A 22928-nucleotide genomic window follows, 5' to 3' on the forward strand; every position below is an offset into this window, starting at 1 on the left:
GATTGATCAGCTTGATGATATGGAAGGTAAAATTATGTATAATCATACCTGATAATTTTCTTTCCATTAATCATAGCTGATCAATCCATAGCCCCTCCCAGATATCTGTACTGTTTATATTCTGGTTGAATTTTAGGTTCAAGTTTAGCCTTCAGTTACTTCAGGAGGACTTCGTGTTCAAGTTCTTCTTTCACTTGGATTCTTCAAGAGTTGAGACGAGTTTGTGTTACAGTGAGCTGCTGCATTCCTCTCCCCTCCGTTTTACGGGGCTGGATTGAGACATAAATTCTGCCGGCACTCCCTCCCGCTTCGTGCGGCTGTAGGGCAGCTTTGTACCCCTCCCGCTTCGGCGGTGTTAGGGTCAGTCAGCTCCTCCCGCGGTTGCGGTTGCAGGATAAGCCAGATCCCCCCGCATCGGCGGGTGTGGTGTCCCTCCCCCGCTCCGCGGGGATGAGCTGGACGGATTCCCCTCCCCCACTTGTGTGGGGATGAGCTGGGTTAATTCCCCTCCCCCGTTTCGGCGGTGGTGAGCTGGGCAGAGTGTCCCTTCGTTAGGGTTACCATATGGCTCCAGAAAAAGGAGGACGGATTGAGCCAGCCGGGTTTTACTTCCATTGCTTTCCATTGAAAGCAATGGAAGTAAAACCCGGCTGGCTCAATTGCTTTCCATTGAAAGCAATGGAAGTAAAACCCGGCTGGCTCAATCCGTCCTCCTTTTTCTGGAGCCATATGGTAACCCTACCCTTCGTGGGTGTAATTCTCTAAGTGCTGAGTCCTGCGGATGGAGCTTTGATATCGACATACTGAGGAGTTTCCGGCAGCACATGACCACATATAGGGAGGCAAAAGTTTGCTCTCTATCTCCACCTGCTGGTAGATGGACACAACCCACCAGTCTATGGATTGATCAGCTATGATTAATGGAAAGAAAATTATCAGGTATGATTATACATAATTTTACCTTCATTTGCATATGTATATATGCAAATGATATGCTAATATGCTCCGCCCATTTTTTGCCCCCCCCAAATGAAACAGTCAAACTACGCCTATGAAAATACAGCTGTTTCTTGAAATACTTGTTAGCAATATTTGTTACAGTTTTGAGAGAATTGTTGCAATAAATCATTTCAATAATTTTAATTGAAAGCTTAGTGTGCAAAATTGTCTTTAATCAACAACTCTGTAACATCAAAGGAAATTCGATTAACATCTTGAATTGCACACTGTATAATATACAAAATACAGAATTTCCCAATTTTCCTGTAAATTCCCTATGTGGTGAGTGTTTAGCGAGGAACCTTACACCGTGATTGAATCCTTTTACCATCCGTTTTTAAAACCTCACCCATAGGGGATCTACAATAGCAACATCCCAGTCATGGTTCTCCGTGAACCACGTGTCCATGACCACCACTAATCCAAGACTGCTTCCATCATTTTAACCTCTAGATCTAGAAGTTTGTTTCCCATACTACGGGCATTGGTATACAAGGCTATCCAGATGTTACTCTTTTTTTCTCTCTTCTATAGGGGCATATGATGTCCTACCTTCCTTGGGGTTAATTATGGCTTTGTGGCCTTTTGCCCTCATCCCCATCAATTTTAGTTTAAAGCCCTCTTTAGTACTTTAACTAACCAGTCTGTTGCTGAAGACACTCCATCCCTTCCTTGACAGATGGACACTATCACTGCTCAGTAGCTCTTGGAAAATCATCCCATGGTTTAAGAAAGCAAAGCACTCTCGTTGGCACCAACCATGCAGCCATGCATTTATCTCCAAGATGCGAGCTTCTGTCATTCGTCCTTTACCTTTGAGAGGGAGGATAGATGAGAACACTGCCTGCGCACCAAGATATTTAGCAGTATCTTTTGTGCCAACATGGATGAGTAGCATAGGAGAGCGGTCAGTAGATTTGATGAGTCTAGGCAATCTTTCCACAACATCTCGAATCTTGGCACCAGGCAGATAGCATACCTCCCTGGACAACATGTCCGGTCTGCAGATGGGCGTTTCGGTACCCCGCAGCAAAACAACAAAAAATGGAAGTGAAGGGCCACGGCGGCAACCTTCAAACATGCGCTGCGCATTCGGCTTTGCCGGTCCTCTGACCCCGCTGATGTAAACTTCCCGTTCTGGCAGGGTCGGAGGACTGGCGGAGCCAACAGTGCAGCGCTTGTTTGAAGGCTGCCGCCGCCATGGCCCCATGCTTCAATTTTTTGTTGTTTTGCCATGGCCGCTGCTGCTCATCGGGAAAGGAGCAGCAGCGACAGCGGTGGCAGCGGCCTCAGCATGGTGCTGATAGGAAATATTTCAGCAGGAGACTTTCCCGCTTTGGCGGGAGTGCGGGAGATGACCCGCCAAAGCGGGAGTCTCCTGCTGAATGCGGGAGACTTGGCAGGTCTGGATTAAGATATATAGCAAATTACTACTCTACCTATGAAAAATTATTCTGTTATTATACTTCCTCTGTGTATGTCTGTATGCTGCACAAGCTGGCATGTTTCAAAATATAAGTGAGATTAATTAAAAATGCTACCAACAATAAAGAACGCCAAGGTGGATGCAGCAGCTCATAGGTTTGCTTGCTTTGTTTTGAGTGAATGGGGATGACGGCTGCGCAGAGAAGGGGAAACTTAGATTGACATCACTTCATACAGACAGGAGACAAGGTGACATCAAAGCGTTATTTCTCTTTTCATCGTTATCATTCAAGACAACACTTTGGTAATATAAACATAGAAACATGACGGCAGATAAAGGCCATATGACCCATCCAGTCTGCCCATCCTCTGTAACCCCTAATTCTTCCTGTTCCTAAGCGATCCCACATGCTTATCCCATGCCTTTTTAAATTTTGGAACAGTCCTCGACTCCACCACCTCCACCGGGAGGCCATTCCATGCCTCCACCTCCCTTTCTGTGAAATAATACTTCCTTAGGTTACTCCTAAACCTAGTCCCTCTTAACTCTGTCATATGCCTCCTCATTCCAGAGCTCTCCTTCATTTGGAAAAGGCTCTCTTCCTGTACATAAATGATCTTGAGATATTTAAACGTTTCTATCATGTCTCCTCTCTCCCAGCGTATACATGTTGAGGTTCATAAGCCTGTCCCTATAATTTTTGCATTCAAGACCACTTACTAATTTCGTTGCCGCCCTCTGGACCGACTGTAACGGTCCAGAGGGTGACCGGTGTACAAATTCTCCTGTAATAAAGATTCATAGATTGAGTCTGGAATAGTGTATACTGTTATCAGCTACTCTGGTGTCAGTGCTGGGAGTGACCAGTAGATGACAGCAGTCAGAAGTGGCTGTCCCCCACCCTCCCTCCTTCCTCCCTCTCCTATGCTTCTCTTTTCTCTGTTCTGTTTCAACTTCCCAGACTTAGACTTTGCCCTGCCCTCTTGTTTGCCCATGTCCCTTTCTCTCTGTCTGAAGGCTGAAACCATTAGGAGAGAAGCTGGGCTGCACTGAGCCAGCAAAGAGGGAGCCAGGGCTGGAAATCGTGCAGTGGAGAAGGGCAGGAGAATGGCTGCAGGGCTTTGTGCTCAGCAGGTAGGAGACTGGCAGGAGGTGGGCAGCAGGGGATGCAGTGCCAGGCAATGTCATGCAACCTCTGATACACACATGGTGCATGGAGCAAGCAGACGAAAAAGAAAGTTCTTCTTCCTGGTTCCCCTCCCTTCACAGGGGCTGGAAATGGTGCTGTGGAGAAGGGCAGGAGAATGGCTGCAGGGCTTTGTGCTCAGCAGGTAGGAGACTGGCAGGAGGTGGGCAGCAGGGGATGCAGTGCCAGGCAATGTCATGCAACCTCTGATACACACATGGTGCATGGAGCAAGCAGACCAAAAAGAAAGTTCTTCTTCCTGGTTCCCCTCCCTTCACAGGGCTGCTGCTCCTGAGCTGGAAATGGTGCTGTGGAGAAGGGCAGGAGAATGGCTGCAGGGCTTTGTGCTGAGCAGGTAGGAGACTGGCAGGAGGTGGGCAGCAGGGGATGCAGTGCCAGGCAATGTCATGCAACCTCTGATACACACATGGTGCATGGAAAGTTCTTCTTCCTGGTTCCCCTCCCTTCACGTGGAGAAGGGAAGGAGAATGGCTGCAGGGCTTTGTGCTCAGCAGGTAGGAGACTGGCAGGAGGTGGGCAGCAGGGGATGCAGTGCCAGGCAATGTCATGCAACCTCTGATACACACATGGTGCATGGAGCAAGCAGACCAAAAAGAAAGTTCTTCTTCCTGGTTCCCCTCCCTTCACAGGGCTGCTGCTCCTGAGCTGGAAATGGTGCTGTGGAGAAGGGCAGGAGAATGGCTGCAGGGCTTTGTGCTGAGCAGGTAGGAGACTGGCAGGAGGTGGGCAGCAGGGGATGCAGCACCAGGCAATGTCATGCAACCTCTGATACACATAAAAGAAAGTTCTTCTTCCTGGTTCCCCTCCCTTCACAGGGCTGCTGCTCCTGAGCCAGCAAAGAGGGAGCCAGGGCAGGAGAATGGCTGCAGGGCTTTGTGCTCAGCAGGTAGGAGACTGGCAGGAGGTGGGCAGCAGGGGATGCAGTGCCAGGCAATGTCATGCAACCTCTGATACACACATGGTGCATGGAAAGTTCTTCTTCCTGGTTCCCCTCCCTTCACGTGGAGAAGGGCAGGAGAATGGCTGCAGGGCTTTGTGCTCAGCAGGTAGGAGACTGACAGGAGCTGGGCAGCAGGGGATGCAGTGCCAGGCAATGTCATGCAACCTCTGATACACACATGGTGCATGGAGCAAGCAGACCAAAAAGAAAGTTCTTCTTCCTGGTTCCCCTCCCTTCACAGGGCTGCTGCTCCTGAGCTGGAAATGGTGCTGTGGAGAAGGGCAGGAGAATGGCTGCAGGGCTTTGTGCTGAGCAGGTAGGAGACTGGCAGGAGGTGGGCAGCAGGGGATGCAGCACCAGGCAATGTCATGCAACCTCTGATACACATAAAAGAAAGTTCTTCTTCCTGGTTCCCCTCCCTTCACAGGGCTGCTGCTCCTGAGCCAGCAAAGAGGGAGCCAGGGCAGGAGAATGGCTGCAGGGCTTTGTGCTCAGCAGGTAGGAGACTGGCAGGAGGTGGGCAGCAGGGGATGCAGTGCCGGGCAATGCCAGGCAGCCTCTGATACACAAGCAGAAGACGAAATGAGCCTGGCACTGCTCAATCCATTTCTTGCTCTATGACACTCTCAGTTTTTGCTCCATGTGATATCTTTACAGTCATATTCCTTCCCTCCCCCTGTTCTTTCCCCAGACTTCGGACCTCATAAAAGAAGCTGGTTCTGTCCCTCTTCGCTGTTTATTTTTCTCGGGCTACTTAGAGCGCGTGACCAGATGGCTAACATCTCGGATAGGGGCTGAGCTTCTCCTGACACTCCGAGCTGGCATAGGGTTTACAGTGGGAAGAGCACCCTTATTTGGTGCACTGGCCGCTGAGCATTGGGGAGGATTAGGGAATGACCTCAGGATACATTTGCATGCTCATTGTGCTGAGAACCGGCTAGTTCGTTGGTTCATGCACTCGTCGGCTCTGAGCATTCTGCGCTTGCAAATGCAGTCACTATTTCGGTGCTAATGGCCTCTAGGGCCCACATTTGCTTCTGAGCATCAGGGTTGTTACCCAACTCCAGAAGGGAGACTTTAACCAGTTCTGGTTTTGAACTTGCATACTATTGAAATCAATGCTATAGTTTTCATGTTGCACCAAGACAGGGCAAGAGGTAAAAAACGGATCTGGCTTTTACACAGTCCCCCAAGGCAGGGCTGCCTGAAATCTAGGACTGGCCTGAAATCTCCCTCTTAGGATTGGATGGATAACTAGGCAGCTCTGCCCAAATGTAGGCAAATAGTTAATCCTGCAAACTGCTTGGGGGGTGGGGGGGAAGGAGGAAGTAAATACCTGCCAAAAGTGAAAAGAAAACCTTTGCTGGCTTAGGAATTTAACATACCATATTCTCCCTAATAATTGCTCACCCCCAATAATCATCCACCTCCCCCCTGCTTCAGGACCCAAACTCCCTAGAAAATTTGGTTTTAAAACCAAATTATGATTTCCCCAATAATCCTCTTCCACCCCACCCAAGACAACCAGATCTCTCTTCTTACTTGAGGTTCTGCTGCTGGTCTAATGAAGAGCCTTTAAGATCTTCACATGTTCAGATGCTCAAGGCCCCTCACCCAGCACCATAACCTCAAGACAAGGCAAGAAGAGATATCTTGTCGTCTTGGGGATGGGGGGAGGAGGAGGAAGAGGCGGAGGGTGGTGGAGAGAAATGCCAGTTACAGCAGGAAGCAGGGTGGAGGACAGAAATGGGGTTATTGTGGGGGACAGGGTGGAGGAGAGAAATGATCATCCTGTGGAGGACAGCTGGAGGAGAGAAATGATGCCTCTATTAATAGCCACCCTAGACTTCAGAAAACCCAGTGTTTCTAATAATAGCCTGGGGATTTTTAGAGACAGTACGGTATCTTTCCTAAGAGCAGCGGTGCTTCTCATTCAGATCAGCCTCTTAAAGGTACAGGGGATCAAGGGCTGACTCAGATTCTAATGCTTGTGATCCTCAGTCCTCTTAAAGCTTTGAGGGACTGACAGGCACATTATGAGGGTAATTCCATAATAGTTCTGTTGTTCTATAAAGGAATACAGGCACCTACTGTACTTTACTTTATCGAATGCTAGCCTAACAGGGTATGCACGAGAACCTGTGACAGCCTTAGATCTGGTATGTGGGCGCCTAAGTTCATAATTAGATTTGCAAACCTTGGAGTATACAGAGGAATCAGAGTCTTGGGCCACATAAGGGGAAACATCTGGAAATTTCTGGGAAAGGGGGGTCCTGGAATCCTATTTTAAATGATATAATATTAGGAGAATAAAGTCAGCTGAACTCTAATACATTCTGAGCTCCTCCACATGTCACTGACTGTGTTTCTGGTTTGTGTTTCAGTTGCTAGTGACGTTTGAGGATATCGCTGTCTATTTCTCCCAGGAGCAGTGGGAGTATTTGGATGAAGGTCAGAAGGAGCTTTACAGGGAGGTGATGAAGGAGAATTATGAGACCCTGATCTCACTAGGTAAGGACTGCATTTTTGGCAGACACAGAAGCTGATTTCATTAATTTGAGCCATTTTCCTGTACCATCTTTAGTCCAGAAATCTCCAAGTATGATCACAGCCTGTCTCAGCTCTATTCTGTATCTGAGGATGGCAGTGTTAATGCGAGGTCTGAGGAACGTTTAGACCATCCTATGTGTCTTACCAGTTTTATTATCTTTAAATCAGGGACAAATCCACTTCCAGTTCTCGAGCAGGGCTGAAAGCCAGAGGGAGCACAAATAATCAGGATTTTGTAGCAACAGTATACATGGAAACAGCCTTTAAATGTAATCAGAAGTATGGTGCTTCTGATCAGCTCATGCCACTGGCACTAGTGCTGTGCATTTGATTTAAAACTAATGACAAATGTGACAAATGAGGGCATTTTCAATTTGTGTTTCTGTAAATGAACAGAATGACCGTGGGGGGGGGGGGGGGGGGGGGCTGAAATGAGGCCATTCGGTTTCAGTAGCAGCATTATCTATGGGATTAGACATGGTGGAGTCACTTTGGGAGGGGGAAAAGTAAGAAGCTATCTTCAATCATATTGAAACTTTTTGATTAAACAGCCAAACAAACCTATCCCTTCCTTATGCCAAATCCCATGGCTGATGTCGGTAGCAATTCAGCAGGAAACAGAATGAATGAGTAATTCAGCGATATTCTATCTCTGAGAATGTGAGAGAAGTTGATAGAAAATTTAAAAAAGCAAAGTTAGTTATTTGTAATAATGATTCTCCACAGACAGCCCCATAAATCAGTCATACAATGCAGACATCATGTAATGAGCCAGGAGCCCCTACCTGTAGCTTTCTCACTTCCTGCTTAAGAGAGTCCTAAGGTAGCCTTGGCAGATTAATCCAACAGAGGATCATGGATGGTTGGTTCGTTTTAACATAAGAACATAAGAGTAGCCATACTGGGTCAGACCAAGGGTCCATCTAGCCCAGTATTCGGTTTTCCAAACAGTGGCCAAGCCAGGTCACAAGTGCCTGGCAAAAACCCAAATCCTGGCAACACTCCGTACTACAAATCCCAGGGCAAGCAGTTGCTTCCCATGTCTGTCTCAATAGCAGACTATGGATTTTTCCTCCAGAAATTTGTCCAAACCTTTTTTTAAACCCAGATGCTCTAACCACTATCACCACCTTCTCTTACAAAGAGTTCCAGAGCTTAACTATTCGTTGAGTGAAAAAATATTTCCTCCTGTTTGTTTTAAAAGTATTTCTATGTAACTTCCTCGAGTGTCCCCTGGTCTTTGTACTTTTGGAACGAGTAAAAAATCGATTTACTTCTACTCGTTCTACACCACTCAGGATTTTGTAGACTTCAATCACATCTCCCCTCATCCGCCTCTTTTTCAAGCTGAAGAGCCCTAACCTCTTTAGCCTTTCCTCATACTAGAGGAGTTCCATCCCCTTTATCATTTTAGTCATTCTTCTTTGAACCTTTTCTAATTCTGCTATATCTTTTTTGAGATACAGCGACCAGAACTGAACGCCAATACTCAAGGTGCGGACGCATTATACAAAGGCATTATTGTATTTTCGATCGTATTCACCATCCCTTTCCTAATAATTCCTAGCATCCTGTTTGCTTTTTTTTGGCTGCCGCCGCCGCACATTGAACAGAAGATTTCAGCATATTATCTACAACGACACCCAGATCTTTTTCTTGAGCGCTGACCCCCAAGGTGGACCCTAGCATCAGGTAACTGTGATTCGGATTATTCTTTCCAATGTGCATCACCTTGCATTTGTCCACATTCAATTTCATCTGCCTTTTGGACACCCGGCCTTCCAATTTCTTAAGGTCTTCCTGCAATATTTCACAGTCTGCACGTGTTTTACCAACCTTGAATAGTTTTGTTACAGGTTAATAAGTTGCTTTCTCCATGGACAATCAGAATGCGTCACCAATATAAAGGTGACTCCAAAGCTGAAGGGTATAAAGGGGTGATGTGTGTAGACCTTGGAGTGAATATGGGCCCCCTTTAATAGCCTGATGTGGAGCTGTGGTAGGATGCGAGATACTGTTTGACCGAGAAAAACAGATCCCAAGGCTGCTTTGTGCTGCAACATTGTTTATTTATTTATTTATTGCATTTGTATCCCACATTTTCCCACCTCTTTGCGGGCTCAGTGTGGCTTACAATAAGATATGAATAATGGAAATACATTTGTTACAACTTGGTTATAGGTTACATTGTACAAGTTTTGTGAAACCATCGAAGTATCATTAAGAATAAGACAACGGGACATCAACATTGAAACGTTGGAAAGAGACAATGGGAAGCTTAAAGGGCAGTGTTAAGACACAGAGATATATGGTGTACATATTCCTGTGAGCAGATGTATGAGTGATGTGGAATTACGGGGGATGAGGGTTAGGAGTGGATGTATGGAGCATTGATGATCAGTGAGTGTGGACTCTATGTGTTTTGGCTCTTGCCATAAATTGTTTCAAACAGATGAGTCTTCAGTAATTTGCGGAAGGAGGTTTGTTCGTAAGTCATTCTTAAGTTGCGCGGCAGTGTATTCCAAAGTTGCGTGCTCATAAATGTATGTTCAATAACTCACAATCCTGCAATAAAAATACCCAAACCTTTATCTGGTTTCCATCCTCCGAAGCAGGCAATGAAACTCACCATGGAGTTGGGTGATGGAACTGCAGAGTTAATGCTCCATCATAGAGATTTCACAATAATTTCAGATAAGTGCTTGTTTAGAAGGATTGTGAGTTATTGAACATATATTTGATTTATGGACATTTTTGCACTATGAACTTGACAATTAGATCTGTGCTTGGCCCTATTTAAATGAGCAACATATTTAGACTGAAGACTCATGTTTTATTATTTGTTACATTTGTACCCCACATTTTCCCACCAATTTGCAGGCTCAATGTGACTTACATATTACCGTGAGGCGTTAGCCACCTCCGGTGATGAAACAAATACAGAGTGATGTTATTGTCAATGACATAAATGTGTTACAGACACATTAGGGGAATCGTAGAGAAGAGGAGTTATATAGTGTTCATAGTGTTCATTACAAGTTTTGGTTTCTTTGTGTTGCTTGGTTCAGGCATTTAAGTTGGGTCAGTAGGGTATGCCTTTTCGAACAGGTTGGTCTTTAGTGATTTCCGGAAGTTGAGGTGGTCGTATGTTGTTTTAACGGCTTTTGGTAGTGCACTCCAGAGGGGGAAAGGGAAATGGGACCTGATATACCGTCTTTCTGAGATTTTTGTTTTGCAACTACATTCAAAGTGGTTTACATATATTCAGGTACTTATTTAGTACCAGGGGCAATGGAGGGTTAAGTGACTTGCCCAAAGTAACGAGGAGCTGCAGTGAGAATCAAACTCAGTTCCCTAGGATCAAAGTCCACTGCACTAACCACTAGGTTACTCCTCCGCTCCTGAAGCTGGATCCATAAATTGATTTGTACTTGAGTCCTTTGCAGCTAGGGTGGTGAAGATTTAAGTATGTTCGTGATGTTCTGGTTGAGTTTCTGGTTGGCAGGGCTATGAGGTCGCCTACCCTCATTTCATAATATTTTGCAATTTTGAGCATTGATAAACACACAGGCATGTTTGTTTGGTTGATCCTTTGGTTTTACTTGTGTGCGGGAGTATTTATAATTTTGGTATGTAGTGTAAACTTAAACACGTTATCATAATTATTAACATAAACTTCAGGAAAAGCATAACGAATACACACTAGAGTCCTTCGTGGCAGGAGCCACGAAGTTGTCTGAACCAGTTGTAAGAGGGGTGAGTATTGTCTGAAGGACTGTACAGCCAAATTAAGTCTTGGCCTGCAGCAGGTGACCAAGCAGTAGTGCTTGGTGAAGATGTGGACTGAGGACCAAGTGGTTACCCGGCAGATGTCCTCCAGGGGAGATGTTTGGAGGTTGGTCAGTGTGGTGGCCATGGCTCTGAGCTGGTGCAACTAACTTTGTCAACTAGGAAAAGGCCTGCTTTTCCATAACAGAGGGTGATGTAATCTGAAATTCAGAGAGAAAGAATGTGCGTGGGGTCTGGGATGCTTAGCCTTTTGGGATCGCATGAGAAAGGGATCAGTCGGGCTGCTGATCACCAGGTTTGTAACCTTTTCCAGTTGAAGGAGTACATCGTAGGTATCTGGCTGCTTTGTTTGTAAGCTCCAGAGCATTTTGGAAGGGGGCCAGCGTTAGCCTTTCAATATCTATGCCGAGAGGGCCAGAGCCTTCAGATTGAGTTGGGGTGTGGCCCCTGCATCCTGAGTGCTAAAATTGGGACCATGATCTGGCAGTCAACCGAGTGGTGAGAGGATAGGTGCTGCAGGAAGGGGAATGAAATTTGAGACAAAGGTATGGTGGGAGAGAAGTTTCTAGTAGTCGGGTGACATAAGCATGTGTGATTGGTTAGTGGGATGTGCTAAGATTTATTTATTTATTTATTGTATTTGTACCCCACATTTTCCCACCTTTTTGCAGGCTCAATGTGGCTTACAGAGTATAGATATGATAACGTCGTTACATGATTTAAAAAACAGTTGATCACAACCAGCGGTGAAAGAAGATTTAGATGGAAGGTGTTAGGTAAGGTCGTGTGAGAGGTGTTTTTTGGTGTACTTGGGTAGTTTAGGGAATGATTTGTTTCATTGAGGGTGACTTTTGTAGGCTTTGTTGAAGAGATGTGTTTTCAGAGCTTTGCGAAAGCTGGTTAGATTGGTCATGGTTTTCAGGGCCATGGGTAGTGCGTTCCAAGACTGTGCGCTTTTGTACGCAAAGGTAGTAGCATAAGCCTGTTTGTATTTCATTCCTTTACAGCTGGGAAAGTTCAGATTGAGGAATTTGCGGGCTGATCTTTTGGCATTTCTGGGCGGTAAGTCCACTAGGTTTAACATATAGAGTGGGGCATCTGCGTGAATGATTTTGTATACAGTCGTGCTGTATACAGGCCCACCCATAAGTGGCACAACTCTGATGTGGCTGGCGAGCCTCAAGCCTTGTCAGCAGAAGACTCCCAGCATCTCTCCCTCCCCTCCTCCAAAGGCATTTTGGCATCTGTCAACTCAACCTCCCCAACCTCTCTGTACCTTTTCAATTTTTCAATGTTTCACAAACAGCGACTCATACCCGCAGCTCGTGCCAGTTCAGAGCCTTCCCTTTGATGTAACTTCCTGTTTCCACAATAGTGGTACCAGGTCAGAGGGAATGCTCTGGACTGGTGAGAGCAGCAGGTATGAGTCATTGATTGCTGACAGTGAAGCACTGAAGGTTTGAAAAAGTATGAAGGGAAGGAGGGGAGGGTGGAATTGAGAAATTATTGGTCGCCTGGGGGGGGGGGAGTGGAGGGAGAGATGCCGGATGGGATTTTTATGCCCACCCACTTTAGGCTCTGGCCCACCCAAAATTGGGTGTCTGGCTACGCCCCTGCTTCTGACCTTCTTCCGCAACTGCAGGCCCCATCTCCTAACCCCCACTCTATGAAAGAAAGAGTATGTCTGGGGCTGTTTAGATTCTGGCATTCTTCAAACACGCTGCTGATCCGTCTCCTCTGAAGGCATACTTCAGAAGTTCGTGTCAGTGGGGGTAGGACTGTCAGGTCTTGGAAATGCACTGAAGTCTGACCGACCCTGTGCTTACTGCTTCATTTGGTCAGTGAGCAGCAGCAGATTTGGTGAGACTGGGGGGGGGGGGGGGGGGGTGATGGCCCCAGAAGTATTGAGAGAGGGGGGTTAGTGGTTGAAGAAGCAGTGAGGTGCAGAGAGAGAGAGAGGGGGATGTTGGACCCAAAGGGGTTAGGGAAAGTGAGTGGGGGAACACTGAACAGAGGGAGAGAGGGTACAAGATAGGGAAGATGCTAGATGGAGGAGAGTGAGGGGGAGAGATGTTAGACATGGGGGAGTGAGAAGTTTCTGGAAGGTTGGGAAAGGAAAGAAAGATGGGGAAAGGGGGCTGGGATGAGGGAAAGATGAAAAGCGGTAGGTAGATGCAGTAAAAAGAGGGAGATTGAAGAGTGAATTTTAAGGAGAGAAGTGAAATTATAGAGAATATATAAGGAGAAAATTAGTGGAAGCAAGCTGAGAGGCAAATCAGCGTCCAAGATGGATGTGGGAGAGAAGGTGAGGAAGACAGGAGGGGACAAAAGAAATGCCAGATGTAGTAGAGACCCTGGAAAAAGAATTAAGAGAAGATAGAGGAAAGCAGGAACCAGAGACTGAGACCAACGTGATTAGAAAAATGAAATGGCCAGAAAACAAAGGTGTTATACTGCATGCAGAATGTGGCTTCTTGGAGGTTCTTTTTAATTTTTTTGTGTGTGTATAAAAAACCAAACTTTATTTATTAACTGGTTTAAATAGTGTAAAACTTTTCTCCATAGTTAAACTTAAAACTTTCAGCTAGAAGCTTAAACTTAACTGCTACAGCCTAGTACATTCACAGACAGCCTATACAAAACGCAGCAGGGCCTAGTTCAGTCTGTCCCACCCACTCTTCATAGCTTCCACTGACCCTTGACACATCTCTTAATTTATAGTCTTAATCTGTGGTCAGTTATTCAAATGAAGAGAACAAGAGGGAGGTTTGGGCAGATTGTAAGCTCCTTTGAGCAGGGACTGTCCTTCTTTGTTAAATTGTACAGCGCTGCGTAACCCTAGTAGCGCTTTAGAAGTGTTAAGTAGTAGTAGTAGTAATGTGTGGACTTGTTGATGACAGTGGTCACGAAGAAGACCACCATTCCAGTGGAAGGAGGTATTTCTTTAGGGGAAAGGGAAATGGGACTTGATATACCGCCTTTCTGATTTTTTTGCAACTACATTCAAAGCGGTTTATATATATTCAGGTAATTTATTTTGTACCAGGGGCAATGGAGGGTTTAGTGACTTGCCCAGAGTCACAAGGAGCTGCAGTGAGAATCGAACTCAGTTCAGCAGGATCAAAATCCACTGCACTAACCACTAGGCTACTCCTCCACTACAGATCAGGAAAATTGAGCATGCTCTAAAGCAGTCTTTTGAGGTGGCCTTCCTGGCTCTCCAGACGACCATCTGCAGCTCCTTTGTAGCATGAGCATGCTTGAAATGGCACCAGCAATCGGTGCAGGAAAAGCTCCATTCTGTCCAGTTGGAGGCAAGGCTGGCTTACGAGGGGCATAATCGAAGGGGATGCCCAAGTTTTGCTGAGGACGTCCACGCAAAACATCCTGGTGGAGGGGCGGGGAAACCCGTAATATCGAAACAAGATGGACGTCCATCTTTCGTTTCGATAATACAGTCAGGGATGTCCAAATCGTGAAATTTAGGTCGTTCTTAGAGATGGTTGTCTCTAGACTTGGTCGTTTCTGATTTATGGCAATAATGGAAACTAAGGACGCCCATCTCAGAAACGACCAAACGCAAGCCCTTTGGTCGTGGGAGGAGCCAGCATTTGTAGTGCACTGGTCCTCCTGACATGCCAGGACACCAACCGGGCAACCTAGGGCACATAGCTCCCTTACCTTGTGTGCTGAGCCCCCCAACCGCCCCAAAAAAAACCCACTACCCACCACTGTACACCACTACCATAGCCCTTATGGGTGAAGGGGGGCACCTACATGTGGGTTTTGTGGGGTGGTTGAAGGGCTCAACACTTAGCACCACAAGTGTAACAGGTGGGGGTGGGGGGGGGTCTGCCTGCCTGAAGTACACTGCACCCACTAAAACTGCTCCAGGGACCTGCATACTGCTGTCAGGGAGCTGGGTATGACATTTGAGGCTGGCACAAAATATTTTTACAGAGTTTTTTTGAGGGTGGAAGGGGGTTAGTGACCACTGGGGGAGTAAGGGGAAGTGATCCCGGATTCTCTCCGGTGGTCATCTGGTCAGTTCGGGCACCTTTTTGTGGCACGGTCGTAAGAAAAACAGGACCAGGTAAAGGCGTCCAAGTGCTCGTCAGGGACGCCCTTTTTATTTCCATTATGGGTCGAGGACGTCCAAGTGTTAAGCACGCCAAAGTCCCGCCTTCGCTACGCCTCCGATACGCCTCTGTGAACTTTGGTTCTCCCCGCAATGGAAAGCAGTTGGGGACACCCAAAATCGGCTTTCGATTATGCCGATTTGGGCGACCCTGTGAGAAGGACGCCTATCTTCTGATTTGTGTCGAAAGATGGGCGTCCTTCTCTTTCGAAAATAAGCCTGTTAGTGGACAGGATCTACGATATACTCCGGGCCTTGGCTTGGGGTATGTCCTTGGCAGTTATGGCTCGGAGGCAACTGTGGTTGCGAATTGGGCTGCAAATGCTGCCAAGTATCAGCTGGTGGAACTCCCTTTCAGGGACAAATGCCTCTTTGGGGAGGATCTAAGTAACCTGGTCAAGGAGCTGGGAGAGTTCCGAGGACAAAGTGAGAATTTCTGCTCATGTGACTCTGAGGTCCCCTGGTCTAGATTTTGGGAACACAGGCGCTACAGACCAGGTTGCCAACAGTGTGGGCAGTGGTTGTGGTTTCAGGCTATGCCGTCTTCCTTTCGTTTGGACAGGATGTCTGCTCACCAGTTATGGAGGACCGTGGGGGCATCCAGTACTACCCAATGAGACGAGGCAGGCCCATGCCTCCCCACTTCCGGTGGGGGGATCATCTTCAAGGCTTTGTGGAGGAGTGTGTCTCCATTATATCAGACCAGTGGGTCTTGGATATTCTCAGGGAAGGCTACAAACTAGATATTTTCCGCCCAATCGCACTGCTGTTCTTGGAGTCTCTCTGTCAAAGGGGTGACAAAGCATTGGCAGTTCAGGCAACCGTGAAGTCCTTGCTCACCCTGGATGCAGTGGTTCTGGTCCCTTGCAAGAAGTGGAGACAGAAAAGGTACTTGATTTACTTTGTAGTTCCCAAAAAGGTGGGTACCTTTCATCCAAAGTTAGACCTCAAGAGTCTGAATAAGTGCCTGAGAGTTTTGTACTTTCGCATGGAGATCTTGCGATCTGTGATAGTTTCTGTGTAACTGGGGGAATTTTTGGTGGCGCTAAACCTCAAGGAGGCATACTTTCAAATCCCCATTTGACTTCTTCACCAATGGTTTCTGAGGTTTGCAGTGTTGGGCTGCCACTTTTAGTTCAAGGCAATTCCCTTTGGTTTTGTCACACCTCTGTGGACATTTTCCAAGGTTATGGTGGTGGTCGTGGCCTACCTGCGACATCAGGGGATATGAGTTCATCCGTTCCTCGACAATTTACTCATTCGGGCCTTGTCCTTTGCCGACTACTACTACTACTTATCATTTCTAAAGCGCTACTAGACGTATGCAGCGCTGTACATTTGAACATGAAGAGACAGTCCCTGCTCCACAGAGCTTACAATCTAATTAGGACAGACAAACAGGACAAACAAGAGATAAGGGAATATTAAATTGAGGATGATAAAGTAAGGGTTCTGAACAAGTGAATAAGGGTTAGGAGTTAAAAGCAGCATCAAAAAGGTGGGCTTTTAGCTTAGATTTGAAGACAGCCAGAGATGAAGCTTTTTTTTGTTTTGTTACATTTGTACCCCGTGGTTTCCCACTCATGGCAGGCTCAATGCGGCGGGCAATGGAGGGTTAAGTGACTTGCCCAGAGTCACAAGGAGCTGCCTGTGCCGGGAATCGAACTCAGTTCCTCAGGACCAAAGTCCACCACCCTAACCACTAGGCCACTCCTCCACCAAGTCTGTAACAGCTACAGTGGTCCATCTTTAGTCGTTGGGCTGGGTGATCAATTTTGCGAGGAGCAGATTGGTTCTCTCTCAATTGTTGGAGAATCTGGGGGTGCTCTTCAACATGAGGCAGGTCAAGATCTTCCTTGTCAGGTGCAGATGGGAGAGGTGCAGGTTCTTCTGCATTAGAGCAGGCCTCAGACTTGGGACTATGCCCAGGTGTTGGGGTCTATGACAGTGGCGATGGAAGTGGTGCCATGGGCAAAGGGTCATAACCCTAGTAGCGCTCTAGAAATGTTAAGTGGTAGTAGTAAGATTAAATCATAATTTTGTAAATAAAGAAGTAAAGATGAATAAATATGGCTTCAATTAGGGCTAGATAGGATTAGGGAGGAAAGAAGAAGTGAAATTAATTGTATGAATGGGTAATGTTCAAATAGAATTCTTGAATTATTTGAATATAGAACCAGTACTGAGTTGGTGAAATACCACTTTCTCAGTGATTTTGGAAAGAAAAGGCAGTGGTGAAACTGGATGATAGTTACTAACTACTGAGGGGTCAGGAGATTGTTTCTTCAAGATAGGTTTCACTACAGCTGTCTTCCAAATGGAAAGAACCTGGACAAAAGATAAGCAAGCAGTATTTATTTATTTATTTATCGCATTTATACCCCACCTTTTCCCCACAGGATGCAGGCTCAAAGTGGCATACAATAGACTGAAAAGACGAACGCCAATCCAGTGGTAAAACAAATACAATATTTAAATAGAGAAGTCATCAGAGTGAAGAAAAAGAAAAAAAAAAATAGAAAGAAGGAGTCCAAAATGGTCCACTCAAATGCTGTTAAAGAACTTGAGATAGTAAACCATGGATAGGAATTTCAGTCCATGATGAAGGAATGGGATCCAGAATAGAAATTGTCTTTCTCATAGAGGCTATTGACAGCTGTGTGAGAGAAGGATTTTCAAAGAATGACCAAGTCCCTGAACCAACAAAGCCCAAGGCTAAGTCAAAAGCCTGATCTGGAACTTGGACTGCTGAAGGAGCAGAGGATGGAAATAAAAAGCCCCACATAAGTGTTTTATCAATCAGTGACTACAATAAAAAACAGGCTGTGAAGCACACATTGAATTCCAAAAGAACACATCACTAAACAAGAAATAGAACAAAACGTGGGATAAACACAAAGGAATTCTGTTTAGAAGGAATGGATCCACGGAATCTTAGCGGAGATTGGGTGGCAACGCCAGTAATTGGGAAGCAAAACCAGTGCTGGGCAGATTTCTACGGTCCACGCCCTGATCGTGACTGGATAGGGATGGGCTGGAGTGTAAATTTTAAGGGGCTTCGACGTTAGCTTCAGAACTTTTAGTTCAGGAACAGTGCTGGGCAGACTTTTACGGTCTGTGCCCAGAGAAAGGCAGGGAGAAATCAAACTCGGGTATACATATAAAGTAACACATACCATGTAAAATGAGTTTATCTTGTTGGGCAGACTGGATGGACTGTACAGGTCTTTATCTGCCGTCACTTACTATGTTATAAAAACAATCATGTATTTTTTCAGATACTTTTAACATAAGTACATAAGTAATGCCATACTGGGAAAAGACCAAGGGTCCATCGAGCCCAGCATCCTGTCCACGATAGCGGCCAATCCAGGCCAAGGGCACCTGGCAAGCTTCCCAAACGTACAAACATTCTATACATGTTATTCCTGGAATTTTGGATTTTTCCAAGTCCGTTTAGTAGCGGTTTATGGACTTGTCCTTTAGGAAACCATCCAACCCCGTTTTAAACTCTGCTAAGCTAACCGCCTTCACCACTTTCTCCGGCAACGAATTCCAGAGTTTAATTACACGTTGGGTGAAGAAACATTTTCTCCGATTTGTTTTAAATTTACTACACTGTAGTTTCATCGCATGCCCCCTAGTCCTAGTATTTTTGGAAAGCATGAACAGACGCTTCACATCCACCTGTTCCACTCCACTCATTATTTTATATACCTCTATCATGTCTCCCCTCAGCCGTCTCTTCTCCAAGCTGTATAGCCCTAGCCTCCTTAGTCTTTCTTCATAGGGAAGTCGTCCCATCCCCGCTATCATTTTAGTCGCCCTTCGCTGCACCTTTTCCAATTCTACTATATCTTTCTTGAGATGCGGCGACCAGAATTGAACACAATACTCAAGGTGCGGTCGCACTATGGAGCGATACAACGGCATTATAACATCCTCACACCTGTTTTCCATACCTTTCCTAATAATATCCAACATTCTATTCGCTTTCTTAGCCGCAGCAGCACACTGAGCAGAAGGTTTCAGTGTGTTATCGACGACGACACCCAGATCCCTTTCTTGGTCCGTAACTCCTAACGTGGAACCTTGCATGACGTAGCTATAATTCGGGTTCTTTTTTCCCACATGCATCACCTTGCACTTGCTCACATTAAACATTATCTGCCATTTAGCCGCCCAGTCTCCCAGTCTCGTAAGGTCCTCTTGTAATTTTTCACAATCCTGTCGTGATTTAACGACTTTGAATAACTTTGTGTCATCAGCAAATTTAATTACCTCGCTAGTTACTCCCATCTCTAAATCATTTATAAATATATTAAAAAGCAGCGGTCCTAGCATGGACCCCTGAGGAACCCCACTAACTACCCTTCTCCATTGTGAATACTGCCCATTTAATCCCACTCTCTGTTTCCTATCCTTCAACCAGTTTTTAATCCACAATAGGACATTTCCTCCTATCCCATGACCCTCCAATTTCCTCTGTAGCCTTTCATGAGGTACCTTGTCAAACGCCTTTTGAAAATCCAGATACACAATATCAACCCCTCAGAACCCCATCCTGAGCACAGTGATTGCTACAGGATTAGACAGGGCAAATAACCTCACTGGCTAAAAAAAACCCTTAGAAAATTATTACATCAATTTTTTATTAGTTTTTAGTATTCATTTGTGTATGTTTTTTTTTTCCATAAAATATTGAAACGTATCTGAGTCATAGTAAAAAAAAAAAAAAAACCACACTGCACCCCACCAATGGTGGCCAGCGTTTCGCTTACTGCTTCTTCAGGGTGTTGTGGAACAATGTACTTTTAAATGCAGCAGAATCCTTTCATGCTGGGCACTTGTGACCTACCCCGGCCACTGTGACAGGATGCTGGACTCGGCAGAGCTTGTCCTGCCTCATCATGGCTTTTCTTATGCCTCTGTGGAAAGACTGAAAGGGGGTTTTTAAATATTAACTTGAATGTAATCATAATTATATTCTATCTGCATCTCTTGCAGTGATTAGCTTGGAAATGTATTTCCAACAGAGAGGGGGGTGGCAGATTTAGAAAGGGGTATTATATTACTGAACTAGTTAAACTGTTCTCCTACACTAATTCTAACTGTTCCTTTTTTGTTCTTCCTTAGAAAAAGATTATTCCAGAAACAGTGATACAGAACCACATCACAAGAAGCTCAGTGAGAAGCCTGAAGGGGAAAAAAGTTTATCAGAAAGAGACAAGGAAGAAACTTCTTCCTTTTCTAATTGGGACAAAAAGGTCAAAAATCAAAATAAAGAAAAATATTCACCAAACAGTTCAGTTCTGTGTGAGCCCAGTACCAGTAATATTACACATACAAAGGAAAAGCAGAGAAACCAGACAAGACATCAAACATGTTTATGTGACATTTGTGAGATATTCCTCAGTGATCGTGTAACTCTGAAATCAGGGCAAGAAGCTGACGGTGAAGAGAGACTAACTAAATGTACAGACTTCGGTCAAAAGGGAGAACCACAGGGACAACAGATAGCATGCGTAAAAGCAACACAGTTTCCATGTTCTGAGTGTGAGAAACCTATCATTAAGAAGAAAGAGTTAATGCAACATCAGAAAAATAATAAAGAGACAAGACAGTGTAGAAATACAGAATATGGGAAAGGCTTTATTAATAAAGTAAATATTACAAAATATCAGAAAAATATCTCTGATGAGAGAATATCTTCATATCATGGTTATCACAACCAGCAAGAAGACTTCATCAGCAATGCAAAATTCCAACTAGGAGAGAGACCAGTTTCAGGTACAGAAGATAAGAAAAGTTTCAGTTACAGAAAATCATTCATAGAACATAAAACATTTCAAACTGGTGTGGAATCAGTCACTTCTACTGAATCTGAAAATCTTTCTTGTAGAAAGCCAAACCTCTCAAAGTACCAGAAAATTCAGAAAGATGAAAGAATATATCCCTCTTCTACTTTTGAAAACAGCATCTGTAGGAAAGTAAAACGCACTGTACACCATAGAATCCTTTCAGGGGTGAAACGATTTACATGTAGTGAATGTGGTAAATGTTTTAGTCAGAAGGGAGACCTCACAAAACACCAGAAAATTCACACAGGAGTGAAACCATTTTCATGTACTGAATGTGGTAAAAGATTCCTTCGGAAACCAGAATTCTCAGCACATCAGAGAATCCACACAGGTGAGAAACCATTTTCATGTACTGAATGTGGTAAAAGCTTCAGTCACAAAGGTAATCTTAACAGGCACCAAAAAATTCATTCTGGGTTGAAACTATATCCATGTATGGAGTGTAATAAAAGCTTCATTCACAAAGATGCGCTCAACATGCACCAAAGAATTCATTCTGGAGTAAAACAATTTATATGTAGTAGGTGTAGTAAAAGCTTTAGGCGAAAAGGAGACCTAACAAAGCACCAGAGAATTCACACTGGAGAGAAACCATTTACATGCAGTGAGTGCGGTAAATGTTTCAGTGAGAAGGGTACACTCACTATGCACTGGAGAATCCACACCAGAGAGAAGCTATTTTTATGCACCGAGTGTGGTAAAAAGTTCAGTTTTATGGCATCCCTCAGAAAACACCAGAAAATCCACATAGGAGTGAAAAAAACCCATCAGAAAATTCACACAGAAGGGAAACAATTTACATGTACTGAATGTGGTAAATGCTTCAGTAGTAAGGCATACCTTCTAGTGCACCAAAAAATTCATTCAGGACTGAAGTCATTTATATGTGCTGAATGTGGGAAAAGCTTTTATTACAAAACAAATTTTATAATGCACCAGAAAATCCATTCTAGAGTGAAACCATTTCTATGTCTAGAGTGTGGTAAAAGCTTTATTCACAAAGGTGCCCTCAACATTCACCAAAGAATCCATTCCGGAGTAAAACCATTTATATGTAGTGGATGTAATAAAAGCTTTAGGCAAAAAGGAGACCTTATAAAGCACCAGAGAATCCACACTGGAGAGAAACCATTTATGTGTACTGAGTGTGGTAAATGCTTCGGTCAGAAAGGAACACTTACTATGCATTGGAGAATCCACACTGGAGAGAAACCATTTTCATGTGCTGAGTGTAGTAAAAGCTTCTCCCTGAAGCAAGATCTCAGAAAGCACCAGAGAATCCACACAAAACCATTTACTTGTACTGAGTGTGGTAAAAGATTCAGTCTGATAGCATCCCTCATAAATCATCAGAGAATCCACAAAGAAGGGAAACCATTTACATGTTCTGATTGTGGTAAACGCTTTAGTAATAAGGCATACCTTGCAGCGCACCAGAACATTCATTCAGGAGTGAAGTTGTTTACATGTACTGATTGTGGAAAAAGCTTCATTCAGAAATCACACCTCACAAAGCATCAAAGAATTCACACTGGTGAGAAACCATTTCAGTGTTCTGAGTGTGGTAAATGCTTTCGTCAACAGGGAGTGCTTGCCATGCATTGGAGAATCCATACAGGAGTAAAACCATTTACATGTATTGAGTGTGGTAAAAGCTTCTGTCAGAAGGTACTCCTCACCATTCACCAGAAAAGACATACAGGATTTCAAAAGTGAAAGTGTTTACATGCACTGAGTGTGGAAAAAACTTCATGCACAAATCATTTCTCACCATGGACTAGAGAATCCACACTGGAGTGAAACCATTTACCTGTTGTGAGTGTGGTATAAGTTTCCGTCTGAAGGCAAACTTAACAGTGCATCAGAGAATTCACACAGGAGTGAAACTGTTTGTATTGAGTTTGGTAAAAGCTCTTTTGACAATAAAAACCTCAGAAGAGCAACAGTGGTCGGCTGCTCAATGAGCAACTGTTTGTAACTTGGACATGACTGAAACAGGTCTAGATAAAAACATCCCT

General features: G+C 44.8%; 1 protein-coding gene across 1 annotated transcript; it reads left to right on the top strand.

Moving 5' to 3' along the window:
* Positions 1 to 3423: 3423 nt before the first annotated feature.
* Positions 3424 to 22928, top strand: LOC115459359 (zinc finger protein 271-like). The gene is given in 4 exon segments (XM_030189196.1): positions 3424 to 3559; positions 6957 to 7083; positions 20186 to 22614; positions 22617 to 22928. Coding segments are annotated over 4 exon segments (2841 nt in total). The 5' UTR covers positions 3424 to 3532; the 3' UTR covers positions 22875 to 22928.

This window comes from Microcaecilia unicolor, unplaced genomic scaffold, assembly GCF_901765095.1.
Source record: "Microcaecilia unicolor unplaced genomic scaffold, aMicUni1.1, whole genome shotgun sequence".
In the NCBI taxonomy this organism is placed as follows: domain Eukaryota; kingdom Metazoa; phylum Chordata; class Amphibia; order Gymnophiona; family Siphonopidae; genus Microcaecilia; species Microcaecilia unicolor.